Genomic DNA, 22,641 nt, shown 5'->3' with positions numbered 1-22,641 from the left:
CACAGAACTAGCTCCAATTCATCAATGTAATGTAGGCATGTATTCCGTATATAGTCATACGTACTTATGGAAAAGAACTTGCATGACATCTTTTGTCCTACCCTCCCGTGGCAGCGGAGTCCTATTGGAAACTAAGGGATATTAAGGCCTCCTTTTAATAGAGAACCGGAACAAAGCATTAGCACATAGTGAATACATGAACTCCTCAAACTATGTTCATCACCGGGAGTGGTCCCGATTATTGTCACTTTGGGGTTGCCGGATCATAACACATAGTAGGTGACTATAGACTTGCAAGATAAGATCAAGAACTCACATATATTCATGAAAACATAATAGGTTCAGATCTGAAATCATGGCACTCGGGCCCTAGTAACAAGCATTAAGGATAGCAAAGTCATAGCAACATCGATCTCAGAACATAATGGATACTAGGGATCAAACCCTAACAAAACTAACTCGATTACATGATAAATATCATCCAACCCATCACCGTCCAGCAAGCCTACGATGGAATTACTCATGCACGGCGGTGAGCATCATGAAATTGGTGATGGAGGATGGTTGATGATGACGACAGCGACGAATCCCCCTCTCCGGAGCCCCGAACGGACTCCAGATCAGCCCTCCCGAGAGGTTTTAGGGCTTGGCGGCGGCTCCGTATCGTAAAACGCGATGATTTCTTCTCTCTGATTTTTTCTCTCCGAAAGCAAATATATAGAGTTGGAGTTGGCGTTGGAGGGCATCCAGGGGGCCCATGAGGTAGGGGGCGCGCCCTAGGGGGGGCGCGCCCCCACCCTCGTGAGAAGGGTGTGGGCCCCCTGGTCTTCATCTTTGGCGAGGATTTTTTATTATTTCTTCTAAGATGTTCCGTGGAGTTTCAGGTCATTCCAAGAATATTTGTTTTCTGCACATAAAACAACACCATGGCAATTCTGCTGAAAACAGTGTCAGTCCGGGTTAGTTCCATTCAAATCATACAAGTTAGAGTCCAAAACAAGGGCAAAAGTGTTTGGAAAAGTAGATACGACGGAGACGTACCATGAAGCATAGCTGCGGTTCGAAAAGGAGACCCAGAGTGATGACAAGTATAGGTTGCACGCACCCAACTAGTGGTAGTACTAGACATACGACTACTTTTTCCCTCAAAAAAAGAGGTATGAGTGCTCGGTACTCCTATTCTATCAACACGTGTCCCATCTGACAACAGCGTCTGTGCTACAGCTAGCTCTTCTCCCTCATTTCTCTCTTCTAATTCTAAACTCAGCCAACGCCTGGTGGGCGGGGTGGGGATTTGCTGATGGACGGTTTGCTCAACTGCAGCCCCACTTCACAGTGAAAACGTTACGACTGGAATAAAAATGCCATATACACCCTCCGTTCCAAAATATAAGCCTTTTAGATATTTCAAATGGAATACAAGATACGATGTATGTAGACATATTTTAGAGTGTAGATTCACTCATTTTGCTCCGTATGTAGTCACTTGCTGGAATCTCTACAAAGACTTATATTTGGGAACAGAGGGAGTACTATACTAATAAAACATTAAGGCCACGAGGCAATGCAGTGTTGGTTATAGGAGGCAAGAAGAAGAGATGCATCCATCGACGACGTCCACCACCTCGACTCAGGGCGCCAGCCCACCGAACGGCGGCTAAGTAGCAGCGGCTTTCGTGGCCAGGTTGACGTACTTCTGAACAATGGCGTCTAAAGATTCTGGGCGCTGGAAGAAGGACAACGTCTTTCTATCCTCGCTGGCCTTGTAGTGGCCTATGTAGACGATTTCCTCGTAGATGTAGATGCGCAGGTCGACGATTTCTTGCATGGCGAGGCACTGCGTGGCGAGCGCGGCCTCGAGGTGCACATTCTTCATCGCGACCTCCGGCACCTGCAGGGACACCAGGGCTTGAAAGAATTCGTCACCATGGAGGCCGATGAGGGTGGCAGGCAATGAGGAGCCTGGGCGCGCGGGCTGGGGCAGTACGGCAAGGTCGTCCGTGCGCTTCTTCACGGCGGTGAACTTGCGGATAGAGTTGACCATCATGTTGTCCATGCAAGAGGCAAAGCCAGCGTCGGCGAGGGCTATGACACCGGCGGTCGCCAGCACCGTCTGGAAATACTGTGCAGTGCGGGGCTGCAGGCCGGCGCCTTGGATGATTTGGCAACGTCGACTGCCGCTTGCGTCCATCGCCTCCATAGGTACTTGTGGCTTTTGGTCACTTGGTCTTGGATTGGAGTGAGCAGTGTTGCGCAGAGACTAGGAGTAGATGGGTTGGAGTGGTGGGGCGCCTTTATATGAGAATCCAAACTCTATTGCATTCACATCGTGCTGGCTCTATTCTGCTTCTCCAATTAATTCCCTCTGCATGTAATTGAGGATGCATCATTTACCGTTCAACATCTCGGGGACCGCTACCCTCTCCCTCCTTGGCAATGGCATTCAAGCACCTACGGAGGTGACTGCTGCTCGCATCTATCGCGTGTCAGGAGATGTTCCTGTCGACGACGAGGTGCCTATGGTGACTCCGTAAATTTCAAGATGATGGTACTAGTATACTCAATATTGTGCACCGCGGCCAAGGTGGAGAGGAAAATGAGAGAACTACGTATTTATTTACGATGTAGATTCACTCATTTTGCTCCATATGTACTATTTCTCGGTGTAGTCTAGTCACTTGTTGAAATCTCTAGAAAGGCAAATACTCCTTTCTGGTTTACAGGGCTATACTAGCACGTACTATAATAGTGGGCTCACATAGCAATTTTGTCTCATGAAAGAGCCTGGCTATATGCGTGCTCATGGTTCGCAAGTGCCACATTCGGGTTGCGCTTGGCTCTTCGCCTCTTCGAGAAGACGAACAATGATGTTATTACTGCTGCTTCTACAGTATTGAATCCACTGCTGCATGTCTGTCCACCGCGAGCGGGAGGGATAGCATGTTGTAGTACTATAAGCAAAAGCATGTCCTCGTCTGCGAGCCACCGCACGCATGGGCGAGGGAGAAGGCGTGTAGTAGTAAAATCAAGCTTCTCCTCATTGTACGAGTTGATGCGACACATCATAGCACTGCCCCCACATGGTTGCCTCTAAACTTGGCTGAAAGACCCGTAGTGTACAATACTCCATTTGCTGCAACCTCTAACATTTACCCCACCACAAATTAAAATATATATTCCTATCTTGACCAGATGAGCGTGCAAACTACAATCACCGGGATGACAGGTAGGGCCAGAAGATTATTTTAATCAAAAAAAGCATGGAGCCGACCCCAACGATTTTAAGCTTACACGCACGATACACGCTATCCTAGAATATTCTACACATGAAACTGCCACATGAGCGTCTGGGTTGCGCTTGGCTCTTCGCCTCTTCGGGAAGTCAAACAATGATGGAGTACTACTGCGGTGGAGGACTACTACAGTATGCTTCTGGTCATCTGACACCGATTGAACTGCTGCATGTCCACTTCGTGCGGGAGGGAGAGCGTGTAGCGAACGAAAGCTTATCCTGATGGGCGAGGGAGGGATGCAGCTTCATTGACTTACTGCTCTTGCCTTTGCGTGTATGACAGGTGGGCCCAACAGGTGGGTGGCCCACCTGTCATGCAGCCAAAGGCAGGTGCAGTTAAGGCACCGGAGCTTAGTCCGTGAGGGAGAAGGCGTTGTAGTAATCAAACTTCTTGGTCTTGTACGAGTTGACGCGACACATCAAAGCACTGCACTTGATATATTTCAATAATTTGCATTTACCGATGCATTAATTACAACGCATGCATGCATGTCGTGACTCTCCTTTTGATACTTGCATGTGCTGATTTAATGCACCTTGAAGTAGTATGAATATGTCACAGTAAAGCTTTGTAATGCCCAGGCCCTAATAAAGCGAGAGATGGTTGTGCACGAGGAGGGCGAGATCATGCAGACAGAATAGGACCCGACGATGGAGCTCTCTATGGTCTCGATGGACCTCACCTTGCTCCACTGCCCCTTGTGCCTCCGTCCCTTGAAGCCTCTAGTGTATGAGGTTCGAATACATCTTGTTCGTCTGGCTAATCGAGCAAGGTGCAGGTTTCTTATTGATGAGTTGTTCGATTGATTTGTGTAGTAAAAGGGAGGGCACCTGGCCTGCGCGGACTGTCGTGTCAAGCGCCCCGGGAACCAGCGGCAGTGCTAGAAGTGCGAGCGCGGCGATGGCTTCGACGTGCGAAACACGGCGGTGGATGTCGTCCTCTTCTCGGTGAGGGTGGAGTGCTCGCATGAGGGTTGTGAGCTCTACGTCACTTACCACAAGCTCACCGATCATCAGAGCGTGTGTCCGCTCGCGCCCCACAAATGCCCCATGCCCGTCTGCGGCTACGAAGGCCCGCTGCCGGCGCTCTCCCACCACATTAGCATGGTGCATCCCATGCCCATGCACAGGATCTAGTACGGCGAGGTGCTTCAGCTGCAAGTGCCACTGTCGGAGCCACGGCTCTTGCTGTTCGCGGAGGAGGACGGCTATGCATTTTTCTTGGTTGGCGGCGTGCTCGACATGGGCGCACCTATCGCCATGTCGGTCGTCTGCATCAGAGCGGGGTCATCCCCACTACCGCACTACGTGGCCGAGCTGTGGGCGAACGGCCCGCCGGGGGAGCCCAAAGGCAGGACCAACGTCATCAAGGTGGAAATGGAGGTGAAAAGCAGCAAGGATCCCGGCGACGTCGCCATGCAGGAGCTGACCTTCTTCACAGTTCCGCCTAAGCTGCTGGACGGGGCTAAGCTGGTGTCCCTCCACATTCAGATTGACAAGCTCACTTCTGAGATGATTCTACAATGACTTCTGTTTATCTTAGTAATATGCTAATATAGGGGTTAGCTCGGTCTACTTTAGCTTAAGAGATGGTGGGCTTTGGTGGCGATGCAGCAATTACTTCGACATCAGATCAACAGTTAAAGTAATTTTTGACAGTCGAACGGATATTTTGCGTCTATTGGATATAAAGATCCTTTGGGTAAGAAGTAAGTATAACAGCTTATATGCTTGTTTGTTTAGGAAGTGTTTCATACTTGTGCGAGTTGACGCGACACATCAAAGTAGTACTACTACGTAGTACTCCCTCCGATCCTAATTTCTCTGCACATAAGGCTGGTCATAGTGGGAGTAACATAGGTAGTAACATAGATGCCACATAAGCAAAAATGATGAGGTGGCAAGTAATTAGTGAGGAGAGAGGCAAATAGAGTAACATAATATGTTACCATCACATAGCACTTTCCAATGCAAAATGAGTCTACAAAGTAATAAATGAAGACATCTAGTACTATGTTATCACATATATGACACTACCCACTATGAAGGTAGTAACATAGACTTGTAACTAGTCTATGTTACTCTCCACTATGACCAGCCTAAGTCGAGGCGCGGATACCAAGGAGGGCCTGGTTGTGTCTATACTTGGACAACTCACCAGACTGCATGCGCACCAGGCAGATGAAGCTCGTGCCGTATTGGTGTCGTGTGCGGCCTGCACATTAACCAAAACCTCGCGCCTCCATCTTAGCCTCCGCGTTTTAAACTTCTCGATCTCAAGGCCAAGGAGCAACGTGAAACCTATGATAGAGCCAATCGGATTGTTGAGAACACTACAATTCGTAGCTACAGATGCGTGTGTGAGAGAGGAGGAGTGCGTGCGTGCACCTCTTCTCTTCCTGTATAACATACTAAACTAGGAGTACAAGTGTATGTGGGTGGCATCGACCTAGGGAGCTAGAGATGGTGCATGCGAGAAGTCCCGAGAGATAGGTGTAATGAGTTTGGAAAAAAAGACTAGTCTATAGCTCGCCACGAGGCTATTCCTGTCGAACGCCCCAATAAGCATAAATATGTATCCGACGGTGCCAGTTATTGCACGTACACAGTAGTAGAAAAAGAACTAGTACCATGGCATATGCTACACTACGGCTGAGAACACGTGCCCACGTTACGCCATCCGGGAATAGTGTCGCACTTCGAAACTAGAACCGTCAATAAATTTTGAGCGCGTCTTGTCACATTCCAAATTACTACTCCTACCATGCTATATTTAATTGTAAACCTGTTCACACCGATCACAACCTACTCCCTCTGTTGTCATCTTAGGTTGTGGACCTTGACCAAGGAGGAGGGGAAAACGAGAGAACTTAATGTTTATTTGCTAATTAATAGCATTGCATGCAATGAACTAGCCACTACATGTCGTGTTTGGTAAGTCAGTAAAAGCATGCACACCCACATCTCTTATTGGTTGATATGTCAAGAAACAAGAAACGAGGTAGAAGTTAATGCACCGCGCCTAAGTGTTTTGGGATCATTTGGTTTTCGTAAGATGACTTACACACCTAGACGGAGGGAGTAAACGGTTTCGCACTTACGAGTGTATTAGTACTCGGTTATAAACACTACTATGCCAAGATGACTGCACATTCCTCCTCAACTCCTCATCCACAAAAACAAACAATTCATTCAGCATCCTTCCCTTGCGTCTGCCATGGCCAGCGAGAGTTTTGGGTCGAGAGATTACCACCAGGGAAAGGCGAGCATGGAAGCGGAAGCACGAGAGTTGTCCCGCCTCGCCTCGAAAGCAGCCGACATGTCCTGCCGCACGGAGGTAACATAGGTCCTGCCGCGCCAACGAAGCAGCCCGGAGGTCCCGCCGCACCGTCGATGCAGCAGACTGCTCCGGTCGCGCTGTAGAAGCAGCAGAGATGTCCCACCACGCCGTGAATGCTGCAGAGATGTCCCACTGCACCGCGGCGGCCTAGGAAAATGTCTCGGGGCTGGCGACGACTCTTACAGGCGCATGCATGCGATCGTCCATAGACAGATGGATCAGATCTTTAGCTGGGCGAGGTTGCAGGACGACATGAAAGCCTCATTTGAACAGGCTACCGGCATCATCCGGCAACTAAGGGAGGTCAATAAGAGGCTCCGGGCCGAGTGCGACCTGCTGAGGGCGAAGATCGTCCGAAGTGCAAAGCAGCAGGAGGTGACCAGTGCCTTGTTGAAGAGGACCGGTGTCATCATCAAGAAACTTCTAGATGAGAATGACATGCTCCGCATCAAGCACCAAAGCCTAGTGGAGGAATCCATGGATGCTCTCAAGCAGCGCCTTGAGGACACGACAAAGCACATCACCGCTCGCTGCGGAGACTAGATCTCGCGGCTTGCATCAACGCATCAAGAAAGTAGAGATTAGCGAGCCAGATTGTTGTCTTCCTTCTTCATTTGCCCTTGTGTATTTCGGGCGTAGCCGCATGTGGCTTTTTTAATTATCTTCCTAATTATGTAAGACAATTATTATCCATTGTCGTCGTCCTTATATATTCATCGGTCTTGCTATAAGTCGCAGTAGATGCTATATAGGTCCATCGGATCTTACATCAAGATCCGTGCAAAAATTACTTTTCAGATTTTCTTTTTTCTCTCTTAAATCTCAGTCGAGGGAGACATGGCCACGCCATTAAACAGAGGCTCGGGCGCCATTAATGGAGACCTTGGGAGAGAGGTGGATGGTAGATGGAGGTCAAAGGGCTCTCCTCCCGATAAGCACGCGCAGGGGTCTGATCGCACGCATCCCGTACTCAAATAGCTACCCTGCATGGCGCCTCCTAGCTAATAAAAAAGGGGACGCGCGGCTACATGTAAATGGTAAATAGAACACCCATGGTTTCAATAATACTTGTGTTTCTGATTGTAACGTGACAGCACTTGTTCCAAAATGACTTTGTTGATTGTTAATGTGTGCGCCTTCGCAAATCAGACAACAAAATTACCACAGCATGTTGGTGCCATGTCATGAAACCAAGCCAAGTTTCATGATTTTCATGCGTGTTTTTGATTTACAGGAATTAAAAAACCAAGTTTCTCAATGTTTCCAGCCGAGCCACGACGCCCAGATGTTTGAATTTCATTCCCATTTCTTGCATGGGACCTACAAATTTACCCGAGGACACACATGTGATTTTTCAACCAACTTTGGTGCACTGGAGCATGTGCTTGTATTTCAAATTTCAATTATGCACACCAAGGTGACACGTCCCTCTTAGAACCACGAGCCTTCTTGAGAGAAGCTCCGGTTTGCAAGAAGCTTATACCAAAACTTGTTCCTATTCAGCCAATTTTTTTACCCTAGCATGGTAGTACCATGACATGACACCATGTCGAGTTTCATGATATTCAGGTGTGTTTTGGATTTACAAGAATTTTAAAACCAAGTTTCTCAATGTTCTCGGTTGAGCCACGACGCCCAGATGTTTAAATTTCATTCCCATTTCTTGCATGGGACCTAGAAATTCACCCGAGGACGCACATGTGATTTGCAACCAACTTTGGTGCACGGGAGCATGTGCTTGTAGTTCAAATTTGAATTGTGCACATTAAATGAGCAGAAACTCAATTAATGTATAAAAGGCCAAACGAACCCGAAATAATTCCAAAATTTAGCAGGGCACTCATGTAGTTCTTGTTGCCTCTGTAAAGAAACTCAGGGGGTAGCGTATATCATTCCACACTCAAATGTGACACGCTCCCTCTCAGAACCATGAGCCTTCTTGAGAGAAGCTTCGGTTTGCAAGAAGCTTATACCAAAACTTGTTCCTATTCGGCCAATTTTTTACCACGGCATGGTAGTACCATGACATGACACCATGCCAAGTTTCATTATTTTCAGGCGTGTTTTGGATTTACAAGAATTTTAAAACCATGTTTCTCAATGTTCTCAGCCGAGCCACGATGCCCAGATGTTTGAATTTCATTCCCATTTCTTGCATGGGACCTAGAAATTCACCCGAGGACACGCATGTGATTTTTCAACCAACTTTGGTGCACGGGAGCATGTGCTTGTAGTTCAAATTTGAATTATGCACATTAAATGACCAAAAACTCAATTAATGTATAAAAAGGGCCAACGAACCAGGAATAATTCCAAAATTTAACAGGGCACTCATGTAGTTCTATGTTGCCTCTGTAAAGAAACTCAAGGGGGGCCAGCGTATATCGTTTCACACTCAAAGGTGACACGTTCCCTCTCAAAACCATGAGCCTTCTCGAGAGAATCTCCGGTTTGCAAGAAGCTTATACCAAAACTTGTTCCAAATCGGCCCAATTTTTTACCACATCATGTCAGTGCCATGACATGACATGACACCATGCCAAGTTTCATGATTTCCAAGCGAGTTTTGGATTTACATGAATTTTAAAACCAAGTTTCTCAATGTTCTCAGCCGAGTCATGACGCCAAGATGTTTGAATTTGATTGCCATTTCTTGCATGGGACCTAGAAATTCACCCAAGGACACACATGTGATTTTTTAACCAACTTTGGTGCACCAGAGCATGTGCTTGCAGTTCAAATTTGGATTATGCACATTAAATGTCCATGGACTCAATTAATGTATAAAAAGGCCAAACAAACCCAGAATAATTCCAAATTTTAACAGGGCACTCATATAGTTCTATGTTGCCTCTGTAAAGAAAATCAGGGGGAGGCAGCGTATCACGTTTCGCACACAAAGGTGGCACATTCCCTCTCGAAACCACGAGGCTTGTTGAGAGAATCTCCGGTTTTGCAAGAAGCTTATACCAAAACTTGTACCAATTCAGCCAAAAAATATACATATGGAAACGGGGTTTAGATTATCCCGAACATCTCGCTACCTAGACCAATGTACTCTGATTTGAATTCAACATAAAATGGATACAAATATTTGAATTGGAGATCGTATGGTACATGTAGTTCATAGTGAAATATGATTACTGCTATATGCATGTTTTTTGTTATCAAGATAATATTTAAATTATTGTATAACTTGACAACAATCATATTCAAATAAGGAAAATTGATTCAAATTTAGTCCATATGGTAGACACCAATATATATGTTCATAGGGTGGAGTAAAATGTTAGTATATGATGGAAGATCAAAATGTAGGACTACAACCATTATAAACCGCAAGGTCACCTATGATATATTCGAATTCAACATAACATGGATTCAAAAATTGAAATTCGAGATCCTGGCATTTGCAATCATATAAAAAGGGACATGACTCTTTCTTTTGGTGGGAATTGATTTGTTTTTTTTTGTTGAGGGAAGTGTGAATCGATTTGGTACTGTACAGGGTAATCTTGTTCTCCCATCTTTTTACATTTTTCTTGTACTTTATTCAATGACATATATAGCAATATAGTAAAAGGGGACATGACTCTCTTGTGTCTTGTATGAATTGTTTTTTGTACACGTTAAGTTTGTTATGCCGAACAAGGAATCCGCGACTTGTTATCCCGAAATTTTCAAGCTCGAATATCTTTTGTCTCATCTGCTTTGGAACTCCCGCCTCTTCAACCCGCTTCGTGCCTTGTTATCCCGAAATTTCGACCCGCGCGAAAACTCCCTCCTCGTCCGAAATCGGTCCCACAGCCCAGACACGTGAAATCCCCCTTCTACCCCTCAGTCGGAAATGTCGGCTCGATGTCGAGGTGTCAAAACCGGTGGGGATACGCTAGTAACTTACCCTACATTTCAGACAAGCGCGTCCCAAAGCCTTGGCTCCCGCCTACCTTCCCCTTTGTCCCCCCATTCGTACACCGAGGCCGCCAAAACCCGTGAAACCCCACGCTCCTCCGTCGGCCTCCCGACCGCCGCCCAGCCGAAGACTCTTCCCCGACGATGTCGTCCACCGCAACATCTCGTCGTCCCTCATCGACCGCACCGGATGAGGATTCGTCGTCGATCTCATTGTCCCGCTGGATCAGCCGCCCCGTCCTCCACCTCCAAGGAGCTGCCCCAATGTTCGCCTCATCTATCGCGCCACCTCCATCCCCACAACATCGTCTTGAACTGCCCCACCCTCACCAACTCCTCCGATGAAGCCGAGGCCCACTCGACGCCACCAAGGAGGTTCTGCACTCACCGCTGCATTTTATCTTTTATTCGATCTCACGGGGCTGCTGGTGCTCGATACCGAGCAGCCATGGCGGGTCTCCATCGACAACGCCGTCGCCGGCCACTTCATCCACGGCGTCTCTCCCCCATGTCGTTGCTTCCTCGATGGCGACTTCCACACCGGCACTAGCTGCAGCTGCTCCGGCTCTCGCTCGTGCTGTTGCTGCTCCGGCTCCGGCTCTCGCTCACAGTGTGGCTCTTATCTTGCTGTCGGTCGCGCTGCTGCACTGCTCTTGCTTTCGTTCATGCTGCTGATCTTCTCTGCTATTGCTGTCGGTCACGCTGCTGCTCCGCTCTTGCTCTCGTTCGTGTTGCTGCTCTGCTCTTTCTCTCATTCACACTGCTGCTACTGTTGCACGACCTCCGGCAGCTACAGGAGTTTCTACTTTAGCACTCACTCGCGATGCTGATGCACGACTTGCTCTATGCTAGTGCGTTCCCTGCTAGAGCGTCTGCTGATTTAGATCACTACTTCTCTGCTACTAGTGCTCGAACGCCCTAAACATATTGTAACGCCCTCGATGCGGCTATATCTCCCACGTGTCGAAGCACGACTTAGAGGCATAACCGCATTGAAAGCAATGAACCAAACAAAACACACGACGAAACCCGGAAACCCTGGAAGGCATCTGAAGCTCCGGTCTTGGGGCGTCACAACACTCCACCACTACGAGAGGATCTCGTCCCGAGATCTAGGATGGCATCGGAGGAAAAATGGAAGAGAAAGAGAAGAGGTAAAACTAAGTTGCTTCTTTGACAAACGAGTGAGACCAAAGAACCTTGCAAAGGTTAAGCCATTTCGAGAAAAGAATACAACGGAGATAAATGAATTTGAAAGCACTCCGCTAGCAAAGAGGAACAAGGACGAACAACTTTGGGCAGAACTCCGGTTGAGAAGGGATGCAAGACTTGATAAGGCGAAAAGAATTTGAGCAAAAGGTCACAATACTCCGGTTAAATGGATAGGCATGAAAAGAACATGATCTTTGACAAAACGAGATGATGGGTTGAAGAGAGCAACATCACAATGCCTTCAGAAGAAAAGAATAGAAATATAGATAATTGAAATAAAAGAATGGAGAAGAAAATGCCAACTTCTGCCACAAAAGAGCTTGAAAAGGCATCCTCACGAGAAAAGTCGAACGGAGTTGTTGGAACACCAACAACGAAAAGAATTAGGTTGATGTGGGCTTATGGAAGACATCCCAAAATTATGAGGTGAAATTCTGCCACTAACGGAAACAATAGATTGGATTGATATAAACAAGGAGACAAGAAACTATTTCACCGAGAGGATAAAAGAGGAACTTGGGTCAAATATAAGCTCCATAAATAGCAAGAATCCTTAGGGAAAGCTTTAGGTGAAATATAACCCAAGATAATTCCAATGAAGAGATTGATGGGTTTAAATATCTCATTCCTGACAACTTTTGAATCATGAAACATGAACTCAGATTATCAAGAATGGCAAAATACCATCTCCAATGATACGGAAGAAAGAATTGCACTCTGGATTACAATATGAAGAAAGCTTGAGCTTCTTAGAAAAGAATATCGATGAAAAAGAATTTGGAAGATCTTGGGGAAAGACATTTGACTGATGATAAATCATTCTTACGTCAAACTTCAAAAAGAAATTTGGGAGTAACTCCGGAAAAGAATTAGACGAGTCATGTAAGATCCTGGAAAAAGACCTGTGGGTTAGGGCCCACTCAAATGGCGGAAAAGAATTGCAATATATGTGTAACGCCCTCGATGCGGCTATATCTCCCACGTGTCGAAGCACGACTTAGAGGCATAACCGCATTGAAAGCAATGAACCAAACAAAACACACGACGAAACCCAGAAACCCTGGAAGGCATCTGAAGCTCCGGTCTTGGGGCGTCACACATATATTGCAATGCTTTGCTACAAGTTCAATCAGTTGCAACAGTAAAATTCAGTTTCGACTATAAAGTTCAGTTTCTTCAGTTAAGTTTAGAGTGAACAGAATTTACAGCATCTGTCGGAGCGGCCGTGGCGCGGCTGATGCGTTTTACATCTAGCACTTTTTGGTGATGTATTTTACATCATCTATTGCATATGATATTAGAGTCCCACTTCAGATTAACGTTGTCTGTCTTGTCCTGCTTCAGCCTCACCGCCGTAGCCCTCATCGGAGTTGATCCAACGACGGAACCGTCCATCACAGCGGAGCAGTACCCTCGGCGCCGTTTCCACCAGTCTCCACGTCTCCGATAGTCACACCAGCATCACCATCCTCCACGTCCAACCCAATGATGCTAAGGTCGACAAGGCTATGCCAAAGAGGTTGTACACTCGTCGCGTCACTTTGTTACTCTGTATTCATGTCGATCCCTCAGGGATCCTTTGCTATGGAACTACTATGGTACTACTATTCATGCATTTGGTTAGAAGGAGTGGAGCAAATCAAAACTGGAGGATTTTTTCCTTTGGTATCTCTTTCAAAGAAAGAATGTAGGAATTTTAATATCCACTTGGACGTCCTTTTCAAATTAATATGCATGAAGAACAGGACTAATTGCATTACTGGCATAATAAGATTCTTATTTTTTCATTTTCACGTGGTTTGACTTTAATTTGACCATGTTTCTCCATTCTTGTGTTCTTCCAATTCATGTGAACCAAACACCTAGGTTGACAGAAATCCTATGTTTCCAAATGCTCTGTTTTGCATGTGCATTCCTATCCTATTCTTGTGTTTTTCCTGTCCCTGCATTTATAGAATCCTCCAATTATAAGGAGCCCTTACAGATTTACTTCATTTTCAGATAGGCGTCAAAGAAAACTCTGTGTGTTATGTCCTGCTCCTGCCGTGTCATCATCCACCCCACCTGAGGTGCACCATCGACAGAAGCGTTCACTGCAGCAGAGATTCCCCTTGCAGACTTTGTTTCGCCGCCTCAGATCATCTTCCTCGTTGTCGGCAGCCACGCCAACTGCATTACCATCATCGATTGAGCATATGAACCTGAGGACTACACAGTTCCAGAAGAGAGGTCGCAGTCTTTTGTGTTTGCTTATGTTATACATCGGTTATTATTACCTGCTACTTTATCGTTCAAACTTGAGTTTTAAAATGCTCGTGGATCTCATATCGAGGTAGCAACGAATAGTATATGTCTACTATCTGGTTCATCTGGGGTCTTATATGTGGTTCACGTTGGGTGGGCAACTGTCGGTGTCAAAACCGGTGGATCTCGAGTAGGGGGTCCCGAACTGTGCGTCTAAGGCAGATGGTAACAGGAGGCAGGGGACACGATGTTTTACCCAGGTTCGGTCCCTCTTAATGGAGGTAAAACCCTACATCCTGCTTGATTAATATTGATGATATGGGTAGTACAAGAGTAGATCTACCACGAGATCAGAGAGGCTAAACCCTAGAAGCTAGCCTATGGTATGATTGTATGTTGTCCTACGGACTAAAACCCTCCAGTTTATATAGACACCGGAGAGGGTTAGGGTTACACAAGGTCGGTTACAAAGGAGGAGATATACATATACGTACTGCCTAGCTTGCCTTCCACGCCAAGTAGAGTCCCATCCGGACACGAGACGAAGTCTTCAATCTTGTATCTTCATAGTCCAACAGTCCGGTCAAAGGATATAGTCCGGCTGTCCGGAGACCCCCTAATCCAGGACTCCCTCAGTAGCCCCTGAACCAGGCTTCAATGACGATGAGTCCGGCGCGCAATATTGTCTTCGGCATTACAAGGCGGGTTCCTCCTCCGAATACACCACGAAAGAATTTGAATACAAGGATAGTGTCCGACCCTGCAAAATAAGTTCCACATACCACCATAGAGAAAATAATATTTCCACAAATCTAATCTGCTGACTTGTTTTGGCAACATGACATTAAGCCATGGCCCGGTGATTATTCGAATCGTTTCCTTTAACTAGCCCCGCACATAACACGAGGCAGTTTTTTGACACGTCTTGTCAAAGCAGAGATCGTGTCCCCCTTATTATGGGATTCTCATCAATACGGGCGTGGGTAACCCAACCGCGCCATCGATTATGGTGCTTGGGGGATAAGCGAGTTTTACCAGGCTAGTGGGGGCGCATAGTTTCCGCCCCCCTTATAAAGGGACAAGGTTTAACCTTTTTCTACCCACGCCTTCTTCCTCCTTGCTCATCCATTCTTGCGCACTCGAGCTCCAACACCCAAGGCCACATCCTTCCCCTCAACCTTCTCCTATCATATCCGGAGCGGGAGGCAAATGGATGGCTTCCTCCATTACGGAGGGACACATCAAGAAGCTGCGCGGAGTCGGATACTTAGCCGCAAATATCGCGCTTCGGCTGCCCGCTGCGGGGCAGATCATTCCTACCCCTAAACCTCGTGAGAGGGTAGTTTTCCTTCACCACTTCCTTCACGGACTGGGGTTTCCCCTCCATCCATTCGTCCGTGGTCTCATGTTCTACTACGGGCTGGACTTCCATGATCTGGCCCCGAACTTCATCCTCAACATTTCGGCGTTCATCATCGTGTGTGAGGCTTTCCTCCGCATCCGGCCCCACTTCGGCTTGTGGCTGAAGACCTTCAATATCAAGCCGAAGGTGGTAGGGGGCCAACAAGCAGAATGCGGCGGAGCCATGGTGGGCAAGATGCCCAATGTCATATGGCTTGAAGGCTCCTTCGTGGAGACCATAAAGGGGTGTCAATCGGCGTGGTTCTACATCACCGAGTCGCGTGACGCCAAATGGGCGGCGTCCCCCGAGTTTCGATCCGGATTCCCTACATGGCTCACTTCCTGGAAAGAGAAGAGCTTGTCGTGGGGTTCATCGGTGGAGCTGGATGGACTCCAGAAATGTATCCAGAGTATGGCAAGCAAGAAGCTCAAGCTTGTCAACATAGTCCAGGTCATGCTCATCCGCTGGATCCTCCCGTGTCAACAACGGGATTTTAACTTGTGGGAGTTCGACCCGGCCCAGAACCAGACTCTGAGTGAGCTCTTCGATACGATGCACAAGGATGTCTGGAAGGTGTTGTTCAAGGGCGTCGAGGTCCCTCCCTCTCTCGCCGAGGACCGCGGGCTAAGCTCAAAGAGCCTAGCGCGTTCGGTGAGTTCCATACATCCAGTAGGATATTTATTTCCCCTAGCTTAATCATGTGCAGGGTCTGATCTCCATGCCTTTGACAGGACTGGGTGTAGACGTCGGGGCAGATTAACTGTCCGGCCCCTCTGCCCGAAGACACTGCGGACGCTCTCCTGACGGAGATGCTGACTCCGGCTCCTTACAAGGTGCCGGAGAAGATCAAGAAGGCCAAGGGAACCCGAAAGAGTTCCCGGCGCCAGGTGATATCGGACTCATCATCTGAGGACTCCTCAGCGCACTCCTCCCACGAAGACGAGGAGGAAGATGAAGACGCTCCCCCTCCAGTCGGGGGAGACAAGAAAAGGAAGGCCGCCCCAACTGGGGGGGCCCAAGGGTCCACGAAGGGAAGGACTCTCCTTCCGGATAGTTCCACCACCGCTGTTGAAGGCGAAGACGAGTGGCTGCCCAGGGCCAAGCACCTGGGGAAGTCGTAAGTATTCGGATACCAGAGTAACTCATAGCATTCCTTTGTCGCACTGCTTCTCCTAACGCCGAATTATGATTGTGCAGACTGCCCCGAACCCGTATCGACGTATCCTCGTCGGACGGCTCCCTGGGCTCGTCGGATATGGATAGCGATCCACTTCCGACCGCCACCTCCCCTTGCCCTACGGACAACGCCGAGGTGTTGTCTCAAGAGGCATTGGGTCGAGGGGAGACAGTCCCGGAGGTGCCTCAAAGCGACCTTTCGGACTCCGGGAGCAGGGGGAGCAAAGCCCTCGAGGGCTCCGAGTTCGGCCCTCAGCCAAACACCGCGCCGGAACCTCCAGTGGTTCCAGACTCGGGCAGGTGGCCTCCTTCCAAGAGGGGCAAGACGCCTGTGCCAGTGACCTCTGCCCATCCAGAGGCATCAGACAATCTGCTGAGAGCGCTTCGCAGCACTTCCATTGATGAAGAGCACCGCACTATTATGAGTGCGGTGATCAAGAAGGTTCAGTCCGCTAAAAGCGGACTGACTGAAGCCTGTGCCAGCCTTCTAACAGGCTTTGAGGTTAGTTTTTAAAATATAGGAAAAATATTACCGCATAGACAGTAGCCCCTGATGCTCTGTTCGGTGTTCACAAAGAAAAGCCGAATAGAGGATCAAACAATATCGCAGGAGTCTAACATAAGTATGTCTATATGCGTATGCAGGCTTCGTTGCTGGCCTCTACCGCACAGACTGCGGAGGTTGCCGTATTGAAGCAGGGCCTCAAGGGGTCCAAGAAAGAGCTCGGCCTTTCCAAGAGGCAGCTCGAGGAGAACAAGGGTAAGTAATACCCTGTATATAGATATGTATATATAAAAGAAGATGCGATTGCAAAATGATAGGATCATCATCAATTTGCCAGGGGCCACAACTGAGGTGGCGACCCTGAAGCAAGCGCTATCCGAGGCCGAAGACAAAGCGGCCAAGGAGCGCACCGAGCGGAAAGGCAGGAGGCTCGGGTGGGCGAGGTGCATCAAGAGCTCCAAGCTCTCATGTCGAAGCATGAGGCGTTGGAGTGTGACTCGAAGACGCGAGAGTCCGAGCTTGCCGCGGCCCTCAAGAGCGCAAAGAGTGCCAAGGCCAAAGCCCAAAAGGCCCTCCAGGAGATTGACGCGGTGAAGAAAATAGCGGCGGGTAAGGCATTCTATATGCAAAGCAAGCATGTGAAAGTAAACTACTTGTTACTTACCCGAATCCGGAGCTCTCCAGGATCATTCGCAGATTTTCCCCGTAGCGTGTCGGATGCCGCAACGTTTTACCAGGCCGAGGAGGGAAGCTCAACGGAGAAGTTGTTCTGGGCCCAATATACTGGGACCGAACACCCGGTGCCTATGAGCGACCAGCTAAAGCAGCTGGTCGAGCTACACAAGGCGGCCGAACAGGCCATGAAGGGCTTTATAGTCCGGCTGTGGCCTGGCGACGCCCTTCCGAACAGCTACTTCGGCCTGGTGAGGTGGCTTGTGGCTGCCTGCCCATGGCTGGAAGTCGTCAAGCGGTCCGTCTGCATTGAAGGTGCACGCCGGGCTTTCGCCCATGTGAAGGTGCAATGGGCCAAGCTAGACGCCGTGAAGATGATCAAGGAAGGGCTGCCGGCGGGCAAGGAGCATCGCCACCCCGAGATGTACTATGAGGGTGTCCTGAAGGGTGCCCGTCTCGTAGCGGACGAGTGTACGAAAGATGTAATATATGAATGAATTTGCTCGTGTGATCCTGTATGCTGAAAACCTGTTTCATATGCGCTATGCAACGCTTGTTTGAATTTAAAATATTACCTTCTATTCAGCCATTAATCAAATCTGAGAGATGGCTAGTCGTCGGCTTCTGCCTCCATGCCACGAGTGCTGGGGTGTTTGGGATAAACCTGAGCACTCTTGTTCCCATTTTTGGGTCCTTCGAGGGAGGTGCTCAGCACAACGAACAAGGCAATCGGACTATAATGCGTTATCACTCTCACTTAGCCATAGAATTCTATAATTTTAAATTTCGGCGAAGCCCCTAGTGTTCGGAAGGCCGAATCTGGGGCGCGATACAAGCCTTAAGCCGGACAGGGCCGACTCCTCGCTCTAAGCGGCATAAGTCTTTAGGGACTCGAAAACCTCTCGAACAGCGACCAGTCTCTCGCCTTATCATGACAGTCAGTTTTAGCTATCTCTACTGAGGTGCTTAGCCCAGCTGAACCGGGGCACAATCGCAGTAGTTCTCCCAGTGCTACCTTAGCCGATATAGCGGAACGTAAGGTACCAAAACATGGGAGCCAGGCAAACCCAACTATTGACCAAAGACATGATTCGGAGCTGATGCATATAGTGCTATAAGTTCGGGGTGCCGCACTTGTGAAAGTGTTCGGACTTCTCACACCATATTCTGGGGTACTTAAGCCCCTGGTGTATTGGCCGTACCAAAGTGTACGGTTGCAAGGTGTCATTAATGAACACATATAAAAGAAAAAAATGCAAAAACGGACTGAAGCTATGCATTGTTTATTCAAAAAGGTGCGTTAAAGCAGAATGATACATGCAGTGCAATAAGCAAAAAAGTAGGACTATGTCCCCTCCAAGGGCAAGCTGAAGAATAGTATTAAGGCAAGTGTTACACTCGTTATCGTAATCCACCTGGGAGTTCCGTGGTGTGATGTAGCTTTCTGCCTCCTTGGTTGCTGCATCATGTGTTCGGCAATCATGCTGCCGGACAGTGTTTCTAGAGATTAATGTCCTGAAAGAAAAATAACAAAGCAGGAAGCCCCTAATGTGGTTTCAGCCGCGTCTTGGGGCATGCCATAGTTGTGCCCGCCTCCCCACCTGTGCCCATGGTATTTTTAATGCGTAATTATGTACGCGTGGCACGAATTTCGCCGTTTGGCTGGGGCCGGGGTGGGGCCGCATTGTTATGCGAGCTCGGGACGTGCCAGGCGGTCCAGTTGCCGATTACTCCGGGCGCGCTTGAAGGTGTTCAGGTCCTTGAACGCCGAACTAGTGGATTGCCTTAAGAGGCTGTTTTGCGCCTCCGCTGCGAGGACCGTAGTGTGCTCCTCCGTTCGGAGAGAGCGCTCTGTGTTTCCATTAACTGTAATGACCCCCTGAGGTCCTGGCATCTTGAGCTTGAGGTATGCATAATGCGGTACCACATTGAATCTCGCAAATGTGGTTTGCCCGAGCAGTGTGTGATAACCACTGCGGAACGGGACTATGTCGAAGATTAACTCTTCGCTTCGGAAGTTACTCGGGGATCCGAAGACCACTTCCAGTGTGAGTGAGCCTGTGCAATGGGCCTCTACACCTGGTATGATGCCTTTAAAGGTCGTTTTTGTGGGTTTGATCCTTGAGGGGTCTATACCCATTTTGCGCACCGTGTCCTGGTAAAGCAGGTTTAGGCTGCTGCCGCCATCCATAAGGACTCGAGTGAGGTGAAATCCGTCAATAATTGGGTCTAAGACCAGTGCGGCAAATCTGCCATGACGGATACTAGTGGGGTGGTCCCTGCGATTGAAGGTGATCGGACAGGAGGACCATGGGTTAAACTTTGGGGCGACTGGCTCCAACGCATATACGTCCCTGAGCGCACGCTTCCGCTCCCTCTTGGGGATGTGGGTTGCGTATATCATGTTCACCGTCCGCACTTGTGGGGGGAACCTCTTCTGTCCTCCGGTATCCGGCTGCCGGGGCTCCTCCTCGTCATCGCTATGTGGCCCCTTACCTTTGTTTTCGGCAATTAACTTGCCGGCCTGCTTGAACACCCAACAATCCCTATTGGTGTGGTTGGCTGGCTTGTCGGGGGTGCCGTGTATTTGACACGAGCGATCGAGTATACGGTCCAAACTGGATGGGCCCGGAGTGCTTCTTTTAAATGGCTTTTTCCGCTCACCGGGTTTAGAGCCTTTGAATCCGGCATTGACTGTCGTATCCTCGGTATTGTCGCTGTTAATGCGGCGCTTATGTTTGTTGCGACGTGACCTGTCATTGCCGTCCTTGGTATCCGAAGTACCATGGTTCTTTGATATATTGTTACTGCAAGCCAGCCAGCTGTCTTCTCCCGCACAGAAGCAGGTCATGAGTGTCGTCAGAGCTGCCATAGATTTCGGCTTTTCCTGACCAAGGTGCCAGGCTAGCCACTCGTCGTGCATGTTGTGTTTAAAAGCTGCTAGGGCCTCTGCATCCGGACAGTCGGCGATTTGATTTTTCTTTGTTAGGAACCGTGTCTAGAATTTCCTGGCCGATTCCTCTGGCTGCTGAATTATGTGGCTCAACTCATCGGCGTGTGGTGGTCGCACATAAGTGCCCTGAAAGTTGTCGAGGAATGCGGCTTCCAGATCTTCCCAGCAGCCAATGGACTCTGCTGGCAAGCTGTTGAGCCAATGTCGAGCTGGTCCTTTAAGTTTGAGTGGGAGGTATTTGATTGCATGTAGGTCATCACCGCGGGCCATGTGGATGTGCAGGAGGAAATCCTCGATCCATACCGCAGGATCTGTCGTGTCGTCATATGATTCTATGTTTACGGGTTTGAAACCCTCTGGGATTTGATGATCCATTACTTCATCTGTGAAGCATAAGGGGTGTGCGGCACCTCTATGCTGGGCTATATCACGACGCAGCTCCAATGAGTCTTGCCCACTGTGTTTGGCCCAGCCGGATTTACTTTTACTGTATCCGGCGTGACGTTTATCATCTCGCATAGTGGCGCGCCCTCGTGATCCGTAGATCAATCTTGCATGTTTTGCTTTGTCCTCCAATACGTCTCGCAAGTCTGGCGTATTTCCCCATGCCTTTTTATTTGAATGGCGTCGGGTGCAGGCTGAGCTTTTGGCTGGAATGCCTCTCTATTGCGGCCATGAGGTGGCCGATCAGCCGTGTCATACGCTTCTTCCTCTAGTCGGGGTAGCAACCTGCATTTTGGGTAACCCTTGGAGGGGCGTTCGAGTTTATATTCCTCGGCCGTGAGGACTTCAGTCCATCTGTCAGCTAGCAGATCTTGATCAGCTTGAAGCTGTTGCTGCTTTTTCTTAAGGCTATTTGCCGTGGCTATAAGCCGGCGCTTGGAGCGCTCTTGTTCAAGGGGATCCTCTGGTACGACGAATTCGTCATCGTCGAGGCTTGCCTCGTCTTCGGAGGGGGCATGTAATTATCATCCTCCACCTGTTCATCTGCCGCTCTCTCTGGAGGGCTGGCCTCTCCATCCTCCTGTCCCAAATCGTGCTGGAGGAGATTGTTGCCGTCTTCAGCACTATCCGGAGTGTTATTATCTCCTGTGTCGGTATCACCACTTTTGCTTTGGCGGGACTTAGAGCGGCGCCGCTGACGTCGGCGCTTGGGTTGCTTCTTGGAGGGGTCATCCTCCGCTGTCTCGTCACCATTGCCTTCTTTGGGTGTGTCCACCATGTATATATCGTATGATGAGGATGCTGTCCAGTGCCCTGTGGGGAGTGGTTCCTCTTCGTCTCCCACATCGTCGTCCATACAATCGATGTCTTCGGAGTCGAAGTCAAGCATGTCGGTTAAGTCATCGACAGTGGCTATTAAGTGGGTGGTGGGTGGGCAGCGAATTTCTTCGTCATCCGCATCCCAATCCTGCCAGACATAGTTCGGCCAGGATCCTCCTGACAAGGAGAGAGACCTTAATGAGTTCAGTATGTCGCCAAAGGGCGAGTGCTGAAAAATATCCGCGAAGGTAAATTCCATGATCGGCGCCCAATCGGATTCGCTAGGAACGGGCGCAGGCGGTTCGGAGTCCGTGGCCGGAGAAGGATCCGGGAGTCTGACAACACGGCTCTCGTGCAGGGTAAGGTCGATGTTCGGCTTGATCACCGCTGAGGGTAAGGCCTCCATGGCGGGGTCCATCCACCCGTCCATGGACGGCGCAACTGGCTCCGAATTGAGGGTCGGAGCAGCTGCCGGTGCAGTCTCCTGAACACTGTCTGATGGTAGAGCTAAATCGTACTCATCGCGACCGCGTGACGCACAAGGCAGAGGCTCGAATCCGTCGAAGATCAAGTCTCCGCGGATATCGGCCGTGTAGTTTAAGCTTCCAAACCTGACCTGGTGGCCAGGGGCGTAACTTTCGATCTGCTCCAGATGGCCAAGCGAGTTGGC

The 22,641-nt window shown here is 48.9% G+C and overlaps 1 protein-coding gene across 1 annotated transcript; it reads left to right on the top strand.

Moving 5' to 3' along the window:
- Positions 1–4,342: 4,342 nt before the first annotated feature.
- Positions 4,343–4,819, top strand: LOC147975717 (uncharacterized). Its single transcript, XM_087520550.1, has 2 exons — positions 4,343–4,399; positions 4,448–4,819. The coding sequence occupies exons 1-2, from the start codon at positions 4,343–4,345 to the stop codon at positions 4,817–4,819; spliced, it is 429 nt and encodes a 142-aa protein (XP_087376676.1).
- Positions 4,820–22,641: the final 17,822 nt, after the last annotated feature.

This window comes from Triticum urartu, chromosome 4A, assembly GCF_056163025.1.
Source record: "Triticum urartu cultivar PI428250 chromosome 4A, HENAU_Tu73, whole genome shotgun sequence".
NCBI classification, from domain to species: Eukaryota; Viridiplantae; Streptophyta; class Magnoliopsida; order Poales; family Poaceae; genus Triticum; species Triticum urartu.
The sequence above is the reverse complement of the archived record's forward strand: the minus strand, read 5'-3'. Positions and strand labels throughout refer to the sequence as shown.

What these genes read in the sequence shown, in the direction of transcription:
- LOC147975717 (XM_087520550.1), top strand. Translation starts at nt 4,343, where the DNA reads ATGCCCGTCTGCGGCTACGAAGGCCCGCTGCCGGCGCTCTCCCACCAC. An exon ending in TCTCCCACCACATTAGCATG is followed by an intron (nt 4,400 to 4,447) that starts GTGCATCCCATG and finishes GAGGTGCTTCAG; the next exon opens with CTGCAAGTGCCACTGTCGGA.